Below are 24,824 nucleotides of genomic sequence, written 5' to 3' on the forward strand. Positions count from 1 at the left end.
AAGTGGAAGTAATAAAGCAATCGGAAAGAGGTGAAACGCCATCGGTCATTGGAAAAGCGTTCGGCTACATCGGTCAACGATCGGAACAATTTTAAAGGATAAAGTGAGAAAGGCTCTGCCCTGGTGAAAGCTACAATTATCAGTAAGCAACGCAATGGTTTAATTATTGGGTTTTGGGTTTTTGATCCTCCACGTCAACCCGGCACGGTGGAGAGCGCACACAGGAGCGGTCTGTCACTGGATTGAACTAAGGAACTTCCGTTCCCGAGCCTGGCGCTGAAACATACGTTCTTGAGCATTTTATATGCATAGAAAGGTAAAATATATACTATAGACTGAGACAAACGTTTGACTAACTGACACTAAATAATACCGAATGTGCCAAAAATAGAGGGTATTGAGAACTAAGATAGAGAACTACCAGTAGAGAACTAAGTAAGTTCTAAGATAAGGACATCTTCAGCGCAGCTTTGTGGGCCAAAGGGCCTGAATTGTGCTGTAGGTTTTCTATGTTTCTATGTCTAGTCCAGTGGTATTTATACCCTCTCATCCGACCCTCCTGATTGGTTAGTCCTCATCCAATCAGGTTTCCGCACTCCCGCCCTTTTTACAATTGAATTCCAGTTTTAACTTGGAGCGAGACCTTTATCTTCGTTAAAATTCTTTTCCTCTAGTTTTATTTCAAAGATGACCTGGGACTCAGGATAGCTAGTGTTTACAGGATTCCCTGTGAACGCGGAGCAGCGTATGTCAACCAGACAGTAGGAACCCACATGAAGGAGCACAGGAGGTGTATCTGTTTGGGTGACCCGGAGAAATCGGCAGTAGCTGAACGTTGTATTTGCAATGGCCATAGGATTGACTTCGATGGCACAAAACTACTGCGCCGTGCCAGTGGGTTTTGGGACCACCTGGTGAAGAAAGCCACTGAAACAGAACTCAGAGGGAAGTCTCATTCTGAGTAAGAACCGCAATTCAATTTGGAAAGAGGATGGGACAGGGGAAACCTGATTGGATGAGGACCAACCTATCAGGAGGGAGGGACGACGGGGTTATAAATACCACCAGACTAGACATGCCCAGACATCATCCCTGATGAAGGTGGCAGAGTTTGTCATTGAAACGTAGGTTGTAATCAATACCCGTACCCGGCTGGAAACAGGAGAAGAGTTTATTTATCATATATGCTGGGAAAGCACTAGATCCTTTTTCATATTTTATTAACTAATTTGTGGTAATATTTTGTTTTATGTGCTGTGTGCACCATGGTCTGGAGGGATCTTGTTTCACTTGGTTGAAGGTATCTACAGTCTTGAACATGAACTAATGGAGGCAAGCCTGCCTTGTGCCTCGTCTACCACTCTGCCAACTTGCTCGGTCAATTTCAGTGAGTTGCGGACTTGGACCCCGAGATCTCTCTGCATGTCAGAATACTCTCATATTGTCCACAGTGGTGGGACCTAGGTTAAAGGTGATTAACTAACCAACTCCCAATCCCACTCAGAGGTTAAAGTTCTGGCATCCAGGGGGTTGAGTGCCAGGGTGTTATGCCTGGGGTCAAGGACCAACATGTAGTATCTCAGGGGTCAGGGTGTAATATGTAACCCCTCAGAGTGAAGATTGACCTGCCATCCTCTGGGCGCAGGAGATCAGCATAAGACGGTAAGATATCGGAGCAGAATAAGGCAATTCAGCCCATCATCGTGGCAGATTTTTTTTTCCTTCTCAATACCATTTTCCTGCCTTCCCTTTGTAACCCTTAACTTACCAGTCTTTGCCCTGAATACACTGGCTAACTCGTCCTCCACACCGATCTGTGGCAATAAATTCCCCAGGTTCAACCCTCGGGCTGAAGAAATTCCTCCTCATTTTCTGTTCTAAAGGGACGACCCTTTATTCTGAGGATGTGCCCTCTGGTTCTAGGCTCCCCTATTGATGGAAACATTGATTTTACGCCTACTCTTTCCAGGCTTTTCAGTATCTGGTGGGTTTCAGTGAGATCTCCCCTGTCCATCAGTAAAGCAGCGACCCCGCCCGCCCCAGACGGTCTCTCTTCATCGGACCGAAGACACAAAAGCCATAAAGCACGTACCGCTAGGTACAAGGACAGCTTCTGCCTGGCTGTTATCGGACTATTAAATGGTTCAATAGTTCGACTCTACACGTACCCTCTTTACAAATCCCCCACTTTATCATTTAGCTTGTGCTCCACTTCACACTTATTTCACTTTATTCTGCATTGGTTTTGTTTTATCTCAACGTTTTAAAGTAATAAGACCGTAAAACCATAAGATATAGGAGCACAATTAGGCCATTTGACCCATCGAGAGTCTGCTCCACCATTTCATAATGACTGATCCATTTCCCTCTCTGCCCCAGTCTCCTGCCTTCACGCCCTGACCAATTCAATATCTATCAACCTCTGCCTTAAAGACACGGCCTCCACAACTGCCCATGGCAACAAATTCCACAGGTTCACCGCCCTCTGGTTGAAGAAATTCCTCCTCATCTCCGTTCTAAACGGACGTTCCTCTATTCTGAGGCGATGCCCTCAGGTCCTAGACTCCCCCACCATAAGAAACGTCCTCTCCCGGTCCACTCTATCCAGGGCTTTCAGCATTCGATAGGTTTCAATGAGGCTGGTTTGACCTGTATGAACAATATGCTTTTCAGGAGGATTCAGCCCCCTGAACTCCACATATAAGCCCTGAACCATCAGACGGTTAACCCTTTCCTTTCTCTGATCATTCTCGTGAACGTCCTCTGGACCCTCTCCAGTAGCAGCACATCCATCCCTCCTTAGATATGGGGCCCAGAGCTGCTTGCGATACTCCAAATGCAGTCTGACCAATGCCTTATGAGCAACGTTCCCTCTAAGGTGTGTGCGCGCGCACACATCTCGTGCAGTTGGTTCGCAGAGGAATTTAGACTGCGCACAAAATGCTGTCACCCTGTACCTCGTCGGCACTTTAGCTACATTTTACGACCGTGCACCATCACATTTCCTTTTCTGGTTTCTGATGCGGACGGTGTTGACAACAAGGAGTTAGCGATAACTTGCAGATTTTAGAACTGGCTAGTTTATGCTGTTTTTATTGAAGAAATTACTCAGCGCGCACATGATGTTGTCAATGGGCAAAAGAAATTGCACAGCACAAGATTTTTGCGCACACCGGGCATTACAAGTTAGAGGCAACGTTGCTTGTGAACCCTAAGTAGAATATCCATGCTTTTACTTTTTAGTCCCATCGAAACGAATGCTAATGGTTTATGACCCTCGCTTAGGGTTGGATTCCAGCACCCTTTGGGGGGGGGAGGGCAGTCAGGAGAGCGAACCCATTTTTGGGAGCCAACGAGCCAAACGTAACACCGGGGCCTTGTCTGTATCATAGGTCCAGGGCATCGGCCCCTCCTTCAAGCTGACCCTGAATGTGCAGAACATGTCAGCCGCCCGGCCGGCCGTCGACCTCCTCATCTGCCTCCTGTACAACGAGAACCTGTACTGCATCAAAAGGAGCTTCTTCAAGGTGAGGGGAGTGTGTGGGAGGGTGGGGTTAGAAACATTATGGCAAACGCCCTTCTGGCCCAGCAACCCAACTTTCTAAACCCTAGCCTAATCACGGGACGATCTCCAACTGACCGATTAATCTCCTGATCGGAGATCGCTGGTGCCGTAAAGTGCTGTGATGTCCGCTACACTGGTGCGCTATCCTACAGCGTGCGTCGTGTACTGCGAAACAGGCAAACCTTGGTTTTCGAAACGTGCGTCGAGGCAGTACAAGGGGAGTCAACGGAATGCAGAGTAAAGTGGTGCAGTCACAGGGAGAATGCAGTGCTGGGAGACAGGAGGGTGCGAGGGCCACCATGAGGTCGACAGTGAGCTTTTTATTGCGAAAGTGGAATGTTCAATAGCCTGTCTACCCCCACCTCGACCTCCCGTGGCTCAGGGAGGTTCGGAGTTAGCCACGTCTGTGTCCTCAGGCGGCCGGTTCCGGCACTATCTGTGAGGTGTTTGTACCTTCTCTCCGCGACCGTGTGGGTTTCCTCCGGGTGCTCCAGTTCCCTCCCACATTCCCAAGACGGACCAGTTAGCGTTGGTGAGTTGTCGGCGTGCTGTACTTTAGTGAGTTGTGGCGACGCCTGTAGGGTCCCAGCACGGTCTTCGCTGACTTGATTTAGACCGTAGACCATTTAGAAACAGGAGCAGAATTGGGCCATTCGGCCCATCGATTCTATTCCGCCATTTCATCTTGGCTGATCCATCTCCCCTCTCTGCCCCCAATCTCCTGCCTTCTCCCCGTATCCCTTCACACCCTGCCCAGTCAAGAACCTATCACCCCCTGCCTTAAATATGCCCAATGACTTGGCCCCCAGTAACACTAACAATGCATTTCACTGTACGCTTGGATGTACGTTTGTTAAATAAAGCTAATCTCTTTAATCTTTATTTGTCATTGAAACGTACAGTGAAATGTATCATTTGTGTTAACAGCCAAGAATTGTGCTGGGGGGGCAGCCCGCAAGCATGGTACCGACATAGCCTGCCCGACAACTTAATAACCCTTTCTTTGGACTGTGGGAGGAAACTAGAGAGACTTTACACTAGACTTTACACCCAGAGAAATCTCATATGGTCACAGCGAGTACGAACTATACAGATAGCAGTGTCTGTGGGGGGGTGGGGGGGTAGGGAAATAAAAGCTCATCTTTATCTTTAATGTCACCCCTTGCCCAGCTGCTGGGAATCCCAGACGTAGCGGGGGCGAGGGCCCACCCACGGCAGGGACCGTCTCCCCGCGTGGTGCAGAGGGAAGGGAGCGTCACGTGGCCCCTCACTGAATGGGAAACAGGAACCATGTGGGGAAGTGCAGATCTCTGGTGGGCTGGATTGCGCTCTTCCTCTCTGGTATCTGGAAAACCCTCGCCTTTCCCACACCCCCGTCACCATGTGGCGAGTCGCAGAGGTTGAACAGAGAGAACTGGGAATGCAGGTCGACGGTTTCTTGGAAAGTAGCATCAGGGCTCGTGTTATTTTTTTTACCACATCAGGGCATTGAATACAGAAGTTGGGACGTTACGATGCTAAGCAGAATGAGGGAACATATCTCTTCCATACTAGCTGCTGTGTTGGCTTTCTGTATCGTTTGGAATTCATTTTAAAGTCCTCTTACTTGTTTTTAAAGCTCTTGATGATCTGGGACCCGAGTCCATCACACAGAATCGGTTTTGTTTTATAATCCTGCTCAAGCTCTCAGGTTGTCTTCTGCCCCTCCCTTTCACCTAAACAACCTCCCTCAAAAGATTATTGGCAGGTCAGCTTGTTTTGAACTACGCACCCAAACTGTGGAATTCAGTAACTAAAACTGTAAGGGGTGCCGACTCAGCTGACACTAAAATTTAAAACCACGGCTCAAAACCAATTTACTTAACCTTGCTTTTAACTAGCATCTTTTTGTCTTTTATTTCCATGGTTTTTTAAAAGATTTGTTTTCATCTTTGTAAAGCAGTGTTAACTACACCAAAAGTGCTCTATAAACAAAGTTGTTACTATTATTTTTCCAACCTGATGGCATCAATACCGATTTCTCCTTACAGTACAAAAAAATTTCCCTCCCCCTCCCCTCTTTCTCTATTCCACTCTCTACCTTTTATCTCATCTCACCTGCCTATCACATCCCCCTGAGTCCCCTCCTCCTTCCCTTTCTCCTATGGTCCGCTCTCCTCTCCTGTCAGATTCCTTCCTCTCTGACCCTTGACCTTTCCCACCCACCTGACTTCACCTATCACCTTACCCTCCCTCCCATCCTTTTATTTTGGCACTAGTCCCGAAGAAGGGTCTCGGCCCGAAACATCAATGGTTTATTCATTTCCATAGATGCTGCCCGGCCTGCTGAGCTCCTCCAGCATTTTGTGTGTTGTCATTATTATTGTGTTCTGTTGAAACTGTATAAGATGTTGGTGAGGCCTGATTTGGACTACTGTGTGAAGTTCTGGTCATCTACCTACAGGAAGGGTGTTAGAGCATAAAACTTTAAAGATCTTTATTTCCACACGAGCTGTCTTGCAACTCCAGTGGAAATCAAGAACCACTGCCCAAGCCGAACTTCGACCCCGAACCCTGCATTTGAAACTTGAAAGAGCGCAGAGCAAATTTACAAGGGTCTTGCCAGGATTGAGGACCTGAGTTACAGGAACAGTTGAATAGGTTACGACTTTATTCCCTGAAGAGTCGGAGATTGAGGGAGGATTTTGATAGAGGTATACAAAATTATGAGGGTCTAGATAGGGTAAATGTAAGCAGGCTTTTTCCACTGACGAAGGGTCTCAGCCAAAAACATCGACAGCGCTTCTCCCTATAGATGCTGCCTGGCCTAATGTGTTCCACTAGCATTTTGTGTGTGTTGTTGTTTGAATTTCCAGCATCTGCAGATTTCGTGTTTTTCCACTGAGGTTGGGTGGGACGACAACTAGAGGTCGTGGGTTAAGGGTGAAAGGTTAAATATTTCAACAGATCCTGAAGGGGAACGTCTTCACTGAGAGGGTGGTGTGAATGCACTGCCAGCAGGAGTGGTAGATGCAGGATCAGTTTAAGATAAGTTTGGATAAGTACATGAAAGGGTGCAGGAAGGTGGGACTAAGCTGGAAACAGGCCGGCACAGACCAGATGGGCTGAAGGGCCTTTTTCAGTGTTGTAATGCCCCGTGACTCTCATCCTCCGTCGCTCCGAGGAGAAAAGGCCGAGTTCACGTAACCGATTCGCATAAGGCATGCTCCCCAATCCAGGCAACATCCTTGTAAATCTCCTCTGCTCCCTTTCTATGGTTTCCACATCCTTCCTCTAGTGAGGCGACCAGAACTGAGCACAGTACTCCAAGTGGGGACTGGCTAGGATCCTATATAGTTGCAACATTACCTCTCAGCTCCTAAATTCAATTCCAATACACCGTATGTCTTCTTAACCACAGAGTCAACCTGTGCAGCTGCTTTGAGCGTCCTGTGGTCTCAGACCCCAAGATCCCTCTGATTCTCCACACTGCCAAGAGTCTTGCCATTAATGCTATATTCTGCCTGACCTACTTGACCTACCAAAATGAACCACTTCACACTTATCTGGGTTGAACTCCATCTGCCACTTCTCAGCCCAGTTTTGCATCCTATCAATGTCCCGCTGTAACCTCTGACAGCCCTCCACACTATCCACAACACCTCCAACTTTTGTGTCATCAGCAAACTTACTAACCCATCCCTCCACTTCCTCATCCATGTCATTTATAAAAATCACAAAGAGTAAGGGTCTGAGATCAGATCCCTGAGGCACACCACTGGTCACTGACTTCCATGCAGAATATGACCCATCCATAACCACTCTTTGCCTTCTGTGGGCAAGCCAATTCTGGATCCACAAAGCAATGTCCCCTTGGATCCTATGCCTCCTTACTTTATCAGTAAGCCGCATGGGGTAACTTATCAAATGCCTTGCTGAAATCCATATACACTACATCTACTGCTCTTCCTTCATCAATGTGTTTAGTCACATCCTCAAAAAATTCACTCAGGCTCGTAAGGCATGACCTGCCCTTGACAAAGCCATGCTGACTATCCCTAATTAGATTATGTTTCTCCAAATGCTCATAAATCCTGCCTCTCAGGTTCTTCTCCATCAACTTACCAATGACTGAAGTAAGACTCAATGGTCTATAACTTCCTGGGTTACCTCTGCTCCTTTTCTAGAGATTGTGGGATGGGATGTGGGGATCCCAACAATGCTTCAGATCCTTTGTCTATAATGCTCCTGGTAGAGTGACCCTCTGTAAAAACAATCACAGAGTGACGTACACAACGCTGGAAGAACTCAGCAGGTCAGGCAGCATCCGTGAAAAAAGAATAGCCAATGTTTCGGGCCAAGACCCTTCATCAGGAATGACTAATATTAGCTATCTGAAACATACCTACTTTCGTGCAAAGATAATAAAGTTAACTGCAAGAATTATGAACTCCTTTATCTCTACCATAATTGAAGTTAAACAGAGCAAATTTAAAAAAGCTGTGAACTCGGGACAAGGCCGGAATTGTTCAGCATACGGGAGGGAGTTTGAAAATCTGGCTCCACAGCAACAACCTTTCACTCAATGTCAGCAAGACCAAGGAGCTGATTATAGACTTCAGGCGAGGGAAACCTCCCATGAGCCAGTACTCATTGGAAAATCAGAGTGGAGAGGGTCAGTAACTTTAAACTCTTGGGTGTCACTATCTCAGAGGATCTGTCCTGGACCTATCATATAACTGTAATTGCAAAGAAAATATGACAGTTCCTCTCCTTCCTCAGGAGCCCGCAGAGGTTCGGCACGTCATCAAAAACCTCGGCAAACTTCTATAGATGCGAGGTGGAAAGGGTGCTGACTGGCGGCATTACAGCCTGGTATGGGAACACAAGTCCCACAAAAGTCCCAGCCACTAAGCACATCTACACGAAACACAGTCGTAGGAAAGCAGCATCCATCGTCAGGGATCCCCACCACCCAGGCCGTGCTCTCTTCTCGCTGCTGCCATCAGGAAGAAGGTACAGGAGCCTCAGGACTTGCACCACCAGGGTCAGGAACAGTTACTACCCCTCAACCATCAGGAAGGAGGTACAGGAGCCTGAGGACTCGCACCACCAGGGTCAGGAACAGTTACTACCCCTCAACCATCAGGAAGGAGGTACAGGAGCCTCAGGTCTCGCACCACCAGGGTCAGGAACAGTTATTACCCCTCAACCATCAGGAAGGAGGTACAGGAGCCTCAGGACTCACACCACCAGGGTCAGGAACAGTTACTACCCCTCAACCATCAGGAAGGAGGTACAGGAGCCTCAGGACTCGCACCACCAGGGTCAGGAACAGTTACCACCCCTCAACCATCAGGCTCTTGAGCAAAAGGGGATAACTACACTCGTTCTATTTCTGGTGTTGCCACAACCAATAATCTCACTTTAAAGATTCTTTTATCTTGTTATTTCATGCTCTTGTTATTTATTGCTATTTGTTTATATTTGCCTTTGCACAGTTTGTTGTCTTCTATGCTCTTCCTCGGTTTTAAGCCGGTTTACAGTTACTGTTCTACAGACTTGCTGAGTACACCTGCAGGATAATGAATCTCAGGGTTGTATGTGGTGACGTGTGCGTACTCGGATAATGAATTTTACTTTGTGCTCGTTCTGAGATGCATTCCTTCCTTTCTTCTCCACCCCCCCACCTTCTTATTCTGGCTTCTTCCCCCTCCCTTTCCAGTCCTGATTAAGGGTCTTGCCCCAAAATGTCTGTGTGTGTGTGGTGCTCCGGGTTTCCGGCATCAGCAGAACTCCTGTGTTTATGCAAATTCTGTTCATAGTCACTCTGTCTCAAAGCATTCCCTGAATCGCTGTGTGTGCTTCAACAACACTGCTAAGTATTATGTAGCACCTCCCTGTAATTGCCATACTACAGACGAACCAACACCGATTCCATGGTATAACTACGCCAAGGTTCTGTAAATAACTGGTTTTGCTCTCAAGTAACCGTTTCTGAATTGTGTTTTGCAGGTCCCGATGCTAGTGCCGGGTCTGATTTACCCCATCGAAACCTTCGTGCAGTGTCTGAGTGACAGGGGCATTTCCGACACCATCAAGGTGAGGCTTCGGGGTGGCGGGGGGGGCCACAATTTGCCCCTTCCGCAAACTCGGAGCATTGTGTCCAGTTCTGGTCACCTCACTGGACGAGGGAGCTTTGGAGAGGGTGCGGAAGAAAGATGAGGGGGTGGCCACTTTGAAAACTCTCGAATGTTGAAAGGGTGGATATGGGGAGGATGTTTCCCGTGATGGGAGGAGACAGCCTCAGAGTAGAAGGACACCCATTTAGAACAGAGGTGAGAGTGGTGAATCTGTGGAATTTGTTGCCTCAGACACCTGCGGAGGTCGAATCTTCAGGTAAGCTTAAGGCGGAGGTCAATGAATTCTGGATTGGTCAGGGCGTGAAGGGATATGGGGAGAAGGCAGGAGAACGGGGCTGAGGGGAAATGGATCAGCCATGATGAAATAGCATGAGCAGACTTGATGGGCCAAATGGCCTGATTCAGCTCCTATATCTTGTGGTCTTGTGGAGTTTTACCAGAATACTGCCTGGTTTGGAGAGCATGTCTTCTGAGGAAAGGCCGAGCAAGCTTGGGCTTTTCTGTTCGGGGCGAAGGAGGATGAGAGGGTATCATTTTAAGGTGATTGGAGGGATGTCAGAGGCAGGTTTTGTTTTATAATTAGGGCAGTAGTTGTGTGGAATGCCCTGCCAGGGATGGTTGGGTAGAGGCATTAGGGACATTCAAGAGGCTTTGAGGAAAGCACATGGGGGAAAGAAAAAAAATGGAGGGTTATGTGGGAAGGGGATGGTTTGCTTGATCTTAAGAGTAGTTGAAAAGGTTGGCACAACTCTGTGCACAAAAGGGCCTGTACTGTGCTCGAATGTCCTATGCATCTTGGGGCAGAGCTTTCCCTCTCTCCCTCCCCTCCATCCTGTAGTGAGAAACCATTTCCTACCACGTCGGTCTGAGAGGGCTGAGGTATTCAGCTCGGGAGGGGGCTGCCACCATAGAGTACTGACCCAGGCCCGTCCCGTACCTGACCACAGCCCTACAGCAGACACTGGCCCTCTGCTGCGTCGGGGAGAACAGGTAAAATCAGCACCACAAATAAAGCTAATCTTTTTATTCTGTCCCATCGTCTCCTTCCGTGGCCCAAGGTCACCACACAGCATCAATACCTTGGGCTGCAGAAAGAAGTGTTGGAACAGAAGATGTTGGCTTTATTTGTTGTACAGTGAAACACGTTGTTTTGCATCCTCCACTCTCTGAGTAAAAAACTTGCTCTTTTTTTTTTAAACTTTTTTTATTGCATTTTTAAATGGTTACAAAGTATGAAAAAACAATGTATATAACCCATACCCCCTCCCCTTAACCCCTCCCCCCTAACTGCCCTATAGAAAAAAAAAGAAAGAAAGAAAGAAAGAAAGAAAGAAAGAATGCCTGGTTGTTGGAAGATCTCCACATGGTCCATGGAATTCGTAATAACTTTAATATGTATATTTATTTCTTTCCCCTAATAACCAATTGTTTCATCTTCAGAGCATCTATATATTTAATCCTGTCTTTTGTAAATAAGGGCTCCAAAGGGAACACAAAAACTTGCTCTTTAACCTACCCCCCTCACCTCCAATGCATGCCCTCTGGGAAACAGATACTCCCTGTCCACTCTATCTTTGCCTCTCATAACCTTATAAACCTCCATCAGGTCTCCCCTCGGCTTCTGCCACTCCGGAGAAAACAACCCGAGTTTGGCCAGCCTCTCGTGATAGCAGAGGCCCTCTAAACCAGGCAGCATCTTGGTGAAACCTCTTCTGTATCCCCTCTGAAACCTCAACATCCTTCCTATAGGGGGGCGACTATAGGGGGAACTGTGTGCAATACAGTAGATGTGGCCCAACCAGAGTTTATAAAGTTGCAACGTAACCTCTTGACTTTTAAACTCAGTGCCTCGATTAATAAAAGGAAGCATTTCATTGGCCTTCTTAACCACCTTATCGACCTGTGTAGCCACTTTCAAGGAGCTATGAGAGACCCCAAGATCTCTCTGCTCAGTTTGGGTCGCAAAGTGAGAGTGGAGGATGCCAAACAACATGTTTCACTGCACAACTAATAAAGCCAACACCTTCTGTTCCAACACCTCTTTCTGCGGCCCAAGGTCGCCACGCAAACGCAAGGTATTGATTTAAAGATTAGCTTTCTTTATTTGTTGTGTGTACTGACAGGGCGCTGGAGCAGGGATCCAACCGCAGACCCAGTACTGTGCACACAGTGATATTTATTGAACAGCAAATCCCGAGATGCAAACAAAGTCAGCATCAAAGTTCAGGCAGAGATCAAAACATCCAGAGAAATCCAAAAACCAGAATCAGGAAACAGGCAGAGTCAAAAACCAGAACAATCAAGATAAATCGGTGAAATCTAGGTCAGCAGGTAGGCAGGGTCGATATGCAGAAGGACAGAGTACAGATACGAACGCTGTAAAGGCTCGGGAAAACTCGCTGGCACAATCTGGCAAAACCGAAATACACTGAGCAATAAACAGAGAGGCAGATGATAGGTGGAGCACAATGAGTCACAGGTGGCAGCAACACAGGTAATAATGAGAAACAGATGAGAGGTGGAGTACTCGGTGATACAGGGGCCGGAGTAGAGCAGGAGCAGGGACAGGAGCACATGGCAATACAAAACCACAGACTGACAGTGAGGGGGGACACACAAAAAGACAGAGTTCAACTGGAGGTACTGACACGTATATTGAAACAAACAGCGAAACGCATTGCTCGAGGCAACGACCAACAGTACGGGTTTGCTCGGGCTTCGGGGCGCCAACATAGCACCCCCAAAACTTACTAACCCAAACCTGCCCACCTTTGTAATGCGGGAGGAAACCGGAGGAAACCCACGCGGTCGTGGGGAGAACGTACGGACTCCTTGCAGGCAGCGGTGGGAATGGGATCAGAGTTGCTGCCGCATATGTCATCACGCTGGCTGTTACACGCTACCGTTGCGAAGACCGGGTGCTCAGCCAAGGCTTTGCAGGGGAAGAGAGGGGTGGAAGGGTGTAGGGAGGGGATGCCTCGAGGCCAGAAGTGCAGTTACCTCGGAGGGCTGCGGAGCTGAGGGATTTGATTGGGAGGGTGGAGGACAGCAGAGGGGATTCTGGGGCTGTCCTCTTTGATGCCGGAGGGATATCTTGGACCTAGGCTGCTCCCTCCCAAACAATCCGACCCTCTGACCCCCACGAGCATCAGCTGGTGGGGGGGGGTGTGGCAGATTGTGAAGGGGACACGGAGCAGGGCCGTTCCGTGCTCAGAGGCTGGGCTGCTGCCCACTGACTGCTGTTCTCCCTCCCTCCCAGGTGTTCGTGCTGCGGGCCGGGTCCTGCTCCCCACTGCTGACCGCCCACGTCAACATGCCAGTCAGCGAGGGGTCCGCCGTGGGCTGAAGTCCGATCGGAGCCTCCAGGCCAGAGGACAGGGTGGCAATGGGGGGGGGGGGGGGTTGGGGGAGGAGGAGGTGTAAACAGCCGTGGGATTCCCAGGGACACGGCTCCCGGAAAACCGACCCCACTCCGCAGGGTACTGTTCACACCTGCAGCAGGGTGGCCTTGTCCCCTCCCCACCATCCTGTGCAAACTCTCTGCTGCTGTCCTTCGGCCCGACTCGGGTGACCCCAGCCCATTGCCGCAGTAGGCTGTTGATGGGATCTTTCTGTGTGCTGGGGGTCGGGCTCGGAGAGACCAAAGCGTGCTGCGGACATTTCGCTGCAGGAGTTAGAGTAGTGTTGGACTTAATTGGCAGTCACCCAGACTTTACTCGCCACTGTGACCCTGCTGATACCCACTCCATAGGAGCAGAATTAGGCCTTTCGGCCCATCGAGTCTGCTCTGCCATTTGATTGTGATTGGTTTATTATCCCTCTCAACCCAGGTCTCCTGCCTTCTCCTCGTTACCTTTGACTAATCAAGAACCTCCGCTTTAAATCTCTTGTATTCCCCCCCCCCCCATTCTGACCAGGACACCTCTGGCTCTTCCAGGCCTTGACGATGGATCAGCCATTGCTGGTCCTGCCCCCGTAGCCTCACTGGACCACACTGCAGGTCACCGGCTGAAAGACAAGGGGAGTTGTTGGCTGGGGGCTCAGTCTCCAGGGAATGGTTAAGGAACCGGACAATTTATTTTTTTCCCGCAGCTAACAGCAGCGTGCAATGCACAGGTTGGGAGAGTGGGAAAAGCTGTTACAATATCAGACGTAGGGGAGGGTGTGAACGTGGAACTGATTGGAAAGGGACAGAGTACAATTTGCGCAGGAAACTACTCTCTTCGACACACACAAAATGCTGGAGGGGCTCAGCAGACCAGGTAGCATCTATAGAAAGGAGCAAACAGTCGACACTCTGCGACTGACGAAGGGCCTCAGGCTGAAACGTCAACTGTTTACTCTTGTCCGTAGATGCTGCCTGACGTGCTGAGCTCCTCCAGCACTTTGTGTGTGTGTGTTGCTTAGTATTTCCAGCATCCGCAGCCTGTCTTGTGTTTGCGAAACCACCCCCGGTGCTTAATCAGCAACCCTTGAGTCACCACAAGGCAATGTCAGACAGTTACCACGCTGGGTTCTTACGGCCGACCGTGTGACTAGGAGAGGGAGTGCAGTCATAGTGCAAGTGCATTGATCACCACAACACAGGAATAGTTCCTTTGGCCCATCTAATCCGTGCTGTTCTGTTATTCTGCCTGGTGCCATTGTCCTGCCCTGGACCATGGCCCCCTTTCCCATCCATCTATGTATCTAAACTTTCAAAATTGCAATTGAACCCGCACCCGCCACGTCTGCTGGCAGCTCGTTCCGCTCTCGCACCACCCCCAGATGAAGTTCTCCTTCGATACTTCACCTTTTCCCTGTCGCCTCTGACTCGGTTCTACTCTCACCCCACTTCAGTGGGAAAGGCCTGCTTGCATTAAGCCCTCTCAAGTTTGCCTGCCTCTATCAAATCTCCCCTCGTTTTCCCACGTCCGAACCTATTCGACTTTCTGCCTCCAACTCGGGTCGTCAAGGCCCAGCAACACCCTTGTAAACTTTCACTGCACCCTTTCAATTGTATTGATATCTTTCCTGTCGGTAGGTGACCAGAACTGAGGACAAAACTCCAAATTAGGCCGCACCAACATCTTCAAAATGATGTCTGAACATTTATGAAATGATGCCCGATTTATGAAGGGCGCTGTGCTGAAAGATCTCTTTACGACCCTTTCTAGCTTTCATGAAATTATGGACCTGTATTCCCAGATCCCTCTGTTCTGCAACACTCCTAATTGCCCTTCTGTTTGCCCCATCGAAGTGCAGCACCTCCCACTTGTCTGTGTTAATTTCCATCTGGGCAGTGTATCCTTTATCTTACACATAAGGCAATGGCACTATTAAAACTGGTCTTCAACTCCACGCCTCCCTCTCTTCCCTCCAGGTCCAAGCTTGTCGATGAGCCTCCTCCCTGAGGAGATTCCGACCCCTCCTGTTTGCTTTGAGTGAGTGTGCGATTGAGTTTCCTTCTGACACTAGGGCAGAAGTGGACTGTTCAGCCCAGCAGCCGCCTGATGCTGTTCACATGACCACTTCCCTCCTCTTTCCCAGTTCCTCCACTCCCCGGTGTCCTTAATCATGTCCACTTAATAAACACAATGTGTTCTTTATTAGACTCCAGTGTGGGCCAGTTCGACTGCGCTGTGCTCTGTGTTAAAATCCAGTGTGTGGCCATAAGGCAGCACTGTGCTCTGTACTTGGTTCCTGTGTGTCCGTTGCACACCGCACTGCGCTCTGTCTGTTGTGAGAAGGACTTCCTGACGTCGCCCATGACCAGCAATCTTTGACTTTTAACTTTCCATCTCCCTGTCCTCTCTGCTGCCGGTGAATCGTTCCCAACTCCCTGATCCATGGGTAGCGGTTGGTGGTATGCTGTTACAGCTCGGCAAGTTCAATTCTGCCGCTCTTCTGTAAGGAGCTTGTATAATCTCCGTGTGGCAAGCGTAGGCTCTCCTCTGGGTGTTGCCATTTCCTCCCACACTCCAAAGATTTCCGGTTGGTAGGTTAATTGGTGATTGTAAGTTGTCCTGTGGTTAGGCTAGTGTTAAATCAGCGGATTGTCCCGTGTTTGAGTCAGACTTAACCGGGGTTGTGGGGTCACTGGGCCTCGAAGGGCCAGAGGGGCCTGTTCTGCACTGCATCCCTCAATAAACACGAGCAAATGCATGTTGGACGTGCAGAGGATATAATCATGCGTAACATTCAATAAAACGTGCTGGAAACACTCAACACGTCAGGCAGCGTCTGTGGAGAGAGCCCCAGAGTTCACGTTCTGGCTCAGTGACAATGTTTTACTTCAGGATTCAAACACCTGTTATAATTTTGTGTCATGATATTTTAATTGTGCTGCTATCAGTAGATTAAAGTCCTGTTTTGCAAGTTCTGTGTGAGCCTGTATTAGAGCATTTGTCAAACATGCCGTCTCAGGGGTGAGGATGAATCAGCATCTGGGAGGGGGAATTAAAATCTGGCCAAGCAGTGCCACAATAACCTCTCGCTTGGCCTCAGCAAGACCACAGAGGTGATTACTGACTTCAGGAGGGGGAAATCAGAGGTCGATGTGCCAGTCCTCATCGGGGGACCAGAGATGGAGAGGGTCAGCACCCCAGTGTTAGTATTTTAAAGGACCTATCTCGGGGCCCAGCACACGAGTGCCATTACGGAGAAAGCATGGCAGCACCCCTACCTCCTTAGGAGTTTGTGAAGATTCGGCGTGACATCCAGAACTTTGACAAACTTCTACAGCAGTGCGGTGATGCATCAGTATGGAAACACCAATCTCCTTGAAAGGGAAATCCTCCAGAAGATTATGGGTTTGGCACGTCTACACATAACACTGTCGTAGGAAAGCAGCATCCATCATCAGGGACACCCACCACCCGGGTCGTGCCTTCATCTCATTGCTAGAAGGCATTGGAGCCCCAGAACCCTCACCAGCAGGCTCAGAAACAGTTACTACCCCTCAACCAGATGGAAGACTTCACTTGGCCTTTCACTGAACTGTTCCCACAACCACTTACAAGGACTCTTTATCTCATTCTACTGGTATTTTTTATTATTATATTTTTCTTCTTTATTTGTGCAGTTTGATGTCTTTTGCGCGCTGGTTGAACGCCCAAGCTGGTGTGCTTTTTCACTGATACTATTAAGGATTTATTGGGTATGCCTGAAAGAAAATGAATCTCTCGGTTGTATATGGTGACATATTGTACCTTGGTAATAAATTTACCTTGCTACTGAGCTACCCAGGGAAATAAGAAGCCTAGCATAAACATGAGATTCTGCAGATGCTGGAAGTCCAGAGGAACACACACAAAATGCTGGGGGATCTCATTATCTTGTAAACCTCTATCGGGTCACCTCTCATCCTCCATCGCTCCAAGGAGAAAAGGCCGAGTTCACTCAACCTATTCCCATCAGGCAATTCACTTTACCTCTCAACACTGGTCTCCTGCTTTCTCCCCGTAACCATTGACGCCCCGATTAATCAAAGATCTGCCAATGTCCACTTTGAAAATACTCAATGACGCTGCTTCCACAGACATCTGTGGCAATGAATTCCACAGATACACCACCCTCTGCTGAACAAAGTTATTCCTCATCTCTGTTCTTAACGACGTCCCATCTATTCTGGCACTATGCCTTGTGATCCAAGACTCCCCCACTACAGGAAACATCCTCTCCACATCCACTCTATCTGTGTCCTCTGGTCCTAGACTCCCCCACTATAGGAAACATCCTCTCCACATCCACTCTATCTGTGCCCTCTGGTCCCAGACTCCCCCACTATCGGAAACATCCTCTCCACATCCAATCTATTTGTGCCCTCTGGTCCGAGACTCCCCCACTATAGGAAACATCCTCTCCACATCCACTCTATCTGTGCCCTCTGGTCCCAGACTCACCCACTATTGGAAACATCCTCTCCACATCCACTCTATCTGTGTCCTCTGGTCCCAGACTCCCCCACTATCGGAAACATCCTCTCCACATCCACTCTATCTGTGTCCTCTGTTCCTAGACTCCCCACCACAGGAAACATCCTCTCCACATCCACTCTATCTGTGTCCTCTGGTCCTAGACTCCCCCACTATAGGAAACATCCTCTCCACATCCACTCTATGTGTGTCCTCTGGTCCTAGACTCCCCCACTATCAGAAACATCCTCTCCACATCCACTCTATCTGTATCCTCTGGTCCTAGACTCCCCCACTATCAGAAACATCCTCTCCACATCCACTCTATCTGTGTCCTCTGGTCCTAGACTCCCCCACTATAGGAAACATCCTCTCCACATCCACTCTATCAGTGCCCTCTGGTCCTAGATTCACCCACTATAGGAAACATCCTCTCCACATCCACTCTATCTGTGGTCCTAGACTCCCCACCACAGGAAACATCCTCTCCACATCCACTCTATCTGTGGTCCTAGACTCCCCACCACAGGAAACATCCTCTCCACATCCACTCTATCAGTGCCCTCTGGTCCTAGATTCACCCACTATCAGAAACATCCTCTCCACATCCACTCTATCTGTGTCCTCTGGTCCTAGACTCCCCCACTATCAGAAACATCCTCTCCACATCCACTCTATCTGTGTCCTCTGGTCCTAGACTCCCCCACTATAGGAAACATCCTCTCCACATCCACTCTATCAGTGCCCTCTGTTCCTAGATTCACCCACTATAGGAAACATCCTCTCCACATCCACTCTATCTGTGTCCTCTGGTCCTAGACTCCCCACCATAGGAAACATCCTCTCCACATCCACTCTATGTGTGTCCTCTGGTCCAAGACTCCCCACCATAGGAAACATCCTCTCCACATCCACTCTATGTGTGTCCTCTGGTTCTAGACTCCCCCACTATAGGAAACATCCTCTCCACATCCACTCTATCAGTGCCCTCTGGTCCTAGATTCACCCACTATAGGAAACATCCTATCCACATCCACTCTATCTGTGTCCTCTGGTCCTAGACTCCCCCACTATAGTAAACATCCTCTCCACATCCACTCTATCTGTGTCCTCTGGTCCTAGACTCCCCCACTACAGGAAACATCCTCTCCACGTCCACTCTATCTATGTCCCCTGGTCCTAGACTTCCCACTAAAGGAAACATCCTCTCCACATCCACTCTATCTGTGCCCTCTGGTCCTAGACTCTCCCACTATAGGAAACATCCTCTCCACATCCACTCTATCTGTATCCTCTGTTCCCAGAGTCCCCCACTATAGGAAACATCCTCTCCACATCCACTCTATGTGTGTCCTCTGGTCCTAGACTCCCCCACTATCAGAAACATCCTCTCCACATCCACTCTATCTGTATCCTCTGGTCCTAGACTCCCCCACTATCGGAAACATCCTCTCCACATCCACACTATCTGTGTCCTCTGGTCCTAGAATCCCCCACTATAGGAAACATCCTCTCCACATCCACACTATCTGTGTCCTCTGGTCCTAGAATCCCCCACTATAGGAAACATCCTCTCCACATCCACTCTATCTGTGTCCTCTCGTCCTAGACTCCCCCACTATAGTAAACATCCTCTCCACATCCACTCTATCTGTGTCCTCTGGTCCTAAACTCCCCACTATAGGAAATATCCTCTCCACATCCACTCTATCTGTGTCCTCTGGTCCTAGAATCCCCCACTATAGGAAACATCCTCTCCACATCCACTCTATCTGTGCCCTCTCGTCCCAGACTCCCCCACTATCGGAAACATCCTCTCCACATGCACTCTATCTGTGCCCTCTGGTCCTAGACTCTCCCACTATAGGAAACATCCTCTCCACATCCACTCTATCTGCGTCCTCTGGTCCCAGACTCCCCCACTATAGGAAGCATCCTCTCCACATCCACTCTATGTGTGTCCTCTGGTCCTAGAATCCCCCACTATAGGAAACATCCTCTCCACATCCACTCTATCTGTGTCCTCTCGTCCTAGACTCCCCCACTATAGGAAACATCCTCTCCACATCCACTCTATCTGTGTCCTCTGGTCCTAGACTCCCCGACTATAGGAAAGATCCTCTCCACATCCACACTATCTGTGTCCTCTGGTCCTAGAATCCCCCACTATAGGAAACATCCTCTCCACATCCACTCTATCTGTGCCCTCTCGTCCCAGACTCCCCCACTATCGGAAACATCCTCTCCACATCCACTCTATCTGTGCCCTCTGGTCCTAGACTCTCCCACTATAGGAAACATGCTCTCCACATCCACTCTATCTGTGTCCTCTGGTCCTAGACTCCCCCACTATAGGAAACATCCACTCCACATCCAGTCTACCTGTGTCCTCTGGTCCTAAACTCCCCACTATAGGAAATATCCTCTCCACATCCACTCTATCTGTGTCCTCTGGTCCTAGACTCCCCCACTATAGGAAACATCCTCTCCACATCCACTCTATCTGTGTCCTCTGGTCCTAGACTCCCCCACTATAGGAAACATCCTCTCCACATCCACTCTATCTGTGTCCTCTGGTCCTAGACTCCCCCACTATAGGAAACATCCTCTCCACATCTACTCTATCTGTGTCCTCTGGTCCTAGACTCCCCCACTATCAGAAACATCCTCTCCACATCCACTCTATCTGTGTCCTCTGGTCCTAGACTCCCCCACTATCAGAAACATCCTCTCCACATCCACTCTATCTGTGACCTCTGGTCCTAGACTCCCCACTATAGGAAACCTCCTCTCCACATCCACTCTATCTTGGCCTTTGAACATTCGATAGTTTTCGGAGAGATCACCTTCATTCTTCTAATCTCCAGTTGAATACAGGCTGAGGGCCAGCAAGCGGTTTTCCTACATTAACCCTTTCATTCTTGGAAACCTCACCCTCCCTCAGATATGGGGCCCAAAACACCCCCCGATACTGCTCGGCATTTTTATTTGTATACTCCCGCTGTCTGTACGTCTCCCCGTGAGGATTACCTCCGGGCGCTCCGGTTTTCTCCCACAGTACAAAGACGGCCAGTGTAGATTGTCCTGTGATTAGGCTAGGGTCAAGTGGGTGGGCGGGCGGGGGGTGGGTGTAGAATTACTGAGCGGCAATAAACATCTTAAATAAATAAATATTCTGACTTTCTCAAAAGGAATGCTGAAGATTTGCATTAGCCGTCCTCAGCTCCGAGTCAACCTGCGCGTTCGCCTTTCGGGAATCACGCCCAAATCCCTTTACACTTCCGACTTCGGAACCTGCTGCCCGTTTGCAAAAGGATCTGAACTTTCCCCTCCCGTGCGCCAGCGGATTCTCAATCCACGCCAGGACACTCCCCGGAAAATCGAGTGTGAGGGTTTTTGTCCCGGGAACGAACGGGCGGCAGGTGACAGTGTGATGTGCAGAGTCCGAAGACGACCGTGTGACAGAAGAGAGGTCAGTCGTAACGGGAATGTCACGCCTCTCGGACCAACTGAGCCCTGGAAGTGTTTCCCCACCCCACTCTCCCAAAACCCTTTCTCTTTCTCTTTCGACTCGTCACGGGAGCTGGTCTCCGATAAAAGCGCCCGGCCCAGACTGCAAGTGTCAGACCTCCACCCGCCGAGCCGAGAGCAGGGTCAGCCCTTCCAGGTGAGAATCCGCCACCCACCGCCGTCTCAATGGCTCCCGCTCCTCCGCGCGGTTCATTCGCGAATCAGCGGTCAGCAGGAAAAGTCCGGTAAAGGTGGGGTGGGTGGGTGGTGAATGTTCCGACACGTTCCTCACCTGTCCTCGGGTGGAGAGGGAGAGCTGGCGAGTCACTTGCAGGACTGTGTTTGACAATGGCAGCCTGTCTGTCAGAATCAGGTTCAATGTGCTGTGAAATTGTAACTCTGCAGCAGGAAATCATGGTGGGGAAAAAAATATTTACAGGAAGTATATAGACGTTAAACAAGTAGTGCAAAAACATACATTGTAAAGAAGCGGCGTTCGTGGGTTCAAAGTCCATTCAAGGATCGGATGGCAGTGGGGAAGAAGCTGCTCCTGAATCGGTGAGTTTGAGCCTTCATGCCCCTGATGGTAGGGGGGAGAAGAGAGCGCCCGCCCTGCTCGTGGGCTGTTTGCCCCTCTCCCGTCAGGGAGGAGGCTACGTGACATCTCCCCAGCAGGACCACCAGAACCCAAACGGTTACCTGCCCCAAGCGGAGAGGCTGATCAACGCCCCGGCCGCCCTTTTCGCTGTCGTGTGACCGATGATGAACTCCCCCGATAACGCTGCGTGTCGGACAAGATGTGAGCGCCTCCCGGGCGAGAGTGATTAACCCATTAGACACCACAACATCTCCCTTTCTTGGGGGAGAGAGAAAAGAGTAAAACTAGATGTGTGATTCGCGTCTGCAGAACCGCTTTTGGAATTATTCGACTCCCGCATCTTATGCTCCTTACATAAACATATTTTAAAGAAAGAATTGCCAACATTGCAGTAACACACAAAATGCCGGAGGAACTCCGCAGGCCAGATAGCGTCTATGGAAAAGAGTAAACAGTGGACGGTTCGGGCCGAAGCCCGTCGGCGGGACTGGGGAGGGGGAGAGGTACAAGGAGGCAGGTGAACCGAGAGAGGGGGTGAAGTGAGGAGCTGATTAGTGAGAGAGATAAAGGGCTGGAGGAGGGGGAAAACCGATAGGAAAGGGCAGAAGACCATGGGAGAAGGGGAACCTGAGAGCAGAGTTCCTCCAGCATTTTGTGTGTGTGTGTGTGTGTCTGGTGCTTTGGATTTCAAACATCTGCAGATTTTCCCGTGTTTGCCAACATTATAACTGTCTTTCTCTTTCTCTCTCTGTTTTTCTTATTTTCCCATTTCCTCTCTTTTAAAAAAAGACATTCCCATTTTGTGAAATGTTTTCGACGTTAGAACCCTTTAAGAAAGGCAGTGGGGGCCAAGTGAGAGGATTAATCTGCCCCTTTAGTCTCTCGCCCTGAGCCATGAGGCGCTGGGGTCTGTCCCTGTGGTGGGACAGAGATCCGGTGCGGATGAACATGCGTGTCCACCTCGGGTGCCAGGCCACTCTGCGCCCTACTCTACCCTTTATGGACCGAGGATGTCCTGCCTGGTGTCAGCCTGTGAAGTTCCGATCACGGGCGTCCGCGGTGCGCGCTGCCGGACCGTCCCGAGCGGCGACAGCAACTTTCCCCTTCCCCTCCTCACGCCGAAGTCCGGGAAGTGTGGCAGGATTGACGGCTCCGATGGAGACAGCTTGCCCCGCTCTCTCCGCCCCTCCCTGTTCGCCTGGCTGGTGTTTGAAGTCGTCGTCCCGAACAAAGGCCTTGAATCCCGGGCAGCTGGGTTACCTGACACGGGTGTCTCTGGTACGCCGACATTGCGCGGCTGAGCGGATGCTTGTCCCGTCCCGTCTCGAAACCCCGGTGCCTGCGGGACGGGGATTTCTTTTTGTGCCCTTTTCTTCAAGCTTCGCATTGCTCCACACAACACCCGACCCTGCCCGGTCCTTGCACTCTGGTTCCCGTCCCTCTGCAACTCTAGTTTAAACTCCATCGTGCAGCTTTAACAAAGCTTTTCGCTAGGGTATTAGTTCCCCTCCAGTTCAGGTGTGTGTGTGTGTGTGTCAGAGAGTTTGTGTGTGTGAGAGAGCATGTGTGCTAGGATATTAGTTCCCCTCCAGTTCAGGTGCGAACCGTCCCTTCTGTACAGGTGTGTGTGTGTGTATACATGTGAGAGTCTGCGTGTCAGAGAGTTTGTGTGTGTGAGAGAGCATGTGTGCTTGTGAGAGACTTTATGTGTTTGTGTGAGACTGTGTGAGTGTATGTGAAAGAGAATGTTTATGTGCGTGTGTGAGAGTGTTTGCGTGTGAGAGTGTTTGTGTGTGTGTGTGTGAGAGTGTTTATGTGTGTGTGAGAGAGAGAGTTTGTGTATGAGAGACTTTGTGTTTGAGAGAGAGAGATTGTGAGAGAGTGTTTGTGAGAGAGTTTGTGTTTGAGAGAGAGAGATTGTGTGAGAGAGTGTTTATGTGAGAGAGAGTTTGTGTGTGAGAGAGAGATTGTGTGAGAGAGAGTTTGTGTGTGTGAGAGAGAGATTGTGTGAGAGTGTTTATGTGAGAGAGAGTTTGTGTGAGAGAGAGAGAGTTTGTGTGAGAGAGAGAGAGATTGTGTGAGAGAGAGTTTGTGTGAGAGAGAGAGTTTGTGTGAGAGAGAGTTTGTGTGAGAGAGAGTTTGTGTGAGAGAGAGATTGTGTGAGAGAGAGTTTGTGTGAGAGAGAGATTGTGTGAGAGAGAGATTGTGAGAGAGAGAGATTGTGTGAGAGAGTGTTTATGTGAGAGAGAGTTTGTGTGTGAGAGAGAGATTGTGTGAGAGAGAGTTTGTGTGTGAGAGAGAGATTGTGTGAGAGTGTTTATGTGAGAGAGAGTTTGTGTGAGAGAGAGAGTTTGTGTGAGAGAGAGTTTGTGTGAGAGAGAGTTTGTGTGAGAGAGAGATTGTGTGAGAGAGAGTTTGTGTGAGAGAGAGATTGTGTGAGAGAGAGTTTGTGTGAGAGAGAGAGTTTGTGTGAGAGAGAGTTTGTGTGAGAGAGAGTTTGTGTGAGAGAGAGTTTGTGTGAGAGAGAGTTTGTGTGAGAGAGAGATTGTGTGAGAGAGAGTTTGTGTGAGAGAGAGATTGTGTGAGAGAGAGTTTGTGTGAGAGAGAGAGTTTGTGTGAGAGAGAGTTTGTGTGAGAGAGAGTTTGTGTGAGAGAGAGTTTGTGTGAGAGAGAGTTTGTGTGAGAGAGAGTTTGTGTGAGAGAGAGAGTTTGTGTGAGAGAGAGTTTGTGTGAGAGAGAGTTTGTGTGAGAGAGAGTTTGTGTGAGAGAGAGTTTGTGTGAGAGAGAGTTTGTGTGAGAGAGAGTTTGTGTGAGAGAGAGAGTTTGTGTGAGAGAGAGTTTGTGTGAGAGAGAGTTTGTGTGAGAGAGAGTTTGTGTGAGAGAGAGTTTGTGTGAGAGAGTTTGTGTGTGAGAGAGCGTTTGTGTGAGAGAGAGTGTGTTTGTGTTTGAGAGAGAGAGTTTGTGTGTGTGAGAGAGAGAGTATTTGAGTTTGTGTGTATGTAGTGGGGGTGGGTTAAAAGTTCACCTCAGTTTAACACCCTCTGCTCTGCTCTGTTTCTGGGAAGTCCCGCCTGCAGGCTCTGAAAGGAAGCAACGAGATCAGCTTTGCTCTGGGTCCCGTGGGGTGGAGGATC

General features: G+C 49.3%; 2 protein-coding genes across 5 annotated transcripts in view; both read left to right on the top strand.

Annotated features, from left to right (window-relative positions):
• bbs1 (Bardet-Biedl syndrome 1) overlaps positions 1 to 13,828 on the top strand; it is a 67,695-nt gene extending 53,867 nt beyond the window's left edge. For both annotated transcript variants that reach the window (XM_059955313.1, XM_059955312.1), the window contains exons 15-17: positions 3,393 to 3,527; positions 9,560 to 9,646; positions 12,947 to 13,828. In XM_059955313.1, the coding sequence (XP_059811296.1) occupies positions 3,393 to 3,527; positions 9,560 to 9,646; positions 12,947 to 13,033 (309 nt within the window). In that variant the 3' untranslated portion in view covers positions 13,034 to 13,828. The remainder of the gene's footprint in view (positions 1 to 3,392; positions 3,528 to 9,559; positions 9,647 to 12,946) is intronic.
• Positions 13,829 to 13,912: 84 nt separating this feature from the next.
• LOC132384032 (phospholipase A and acyltransferase 3-like) overlaps positions 13,913 to 24,824 on the top strand; it is a 17,872-nt gene continuing 6,960 nt past the window's right edge. The window contains exons 1-3 of one of the 3 annotated variants that reach the window (XM_059955315.1): positions 13,913 to 16,825; positions 20,774 to 21,249; positions 24,756 to 24,824. The exon at positions 24,756 to 24,824 is cut by the window's right edge and continues 53 nt beyond it. The gene's annotated coding sequence lies outside the window, so the exon portion shown is untranslated. Of the gene's footprint in view, positions 16,826 to 20,712; positions 21,250 to 21,488; positions 21,651 to 24,755 lie in introns of those variants that run through there. The other 2 variants (XM_059955314.1, XM_059955316.1) reach the window with 2 other exon arrangements.

The sequence above is a fragment of the Hypanus sabinus genome, chromosome 31 (assembly GCF_030144855.1).
Source record: "Hypanus sabinus isolate sHypSab1 chromosome 31, sHypSab1.hap1, whole genome shotgun sequence".
In the NCBI taxonomy this organism is placed as follows: Eukaryota; Metazoa; Chordata; class Chondrichthyes; order Myliobatiformes; family Dasyatidae; genus Hypanus; species Hypanus sabinus.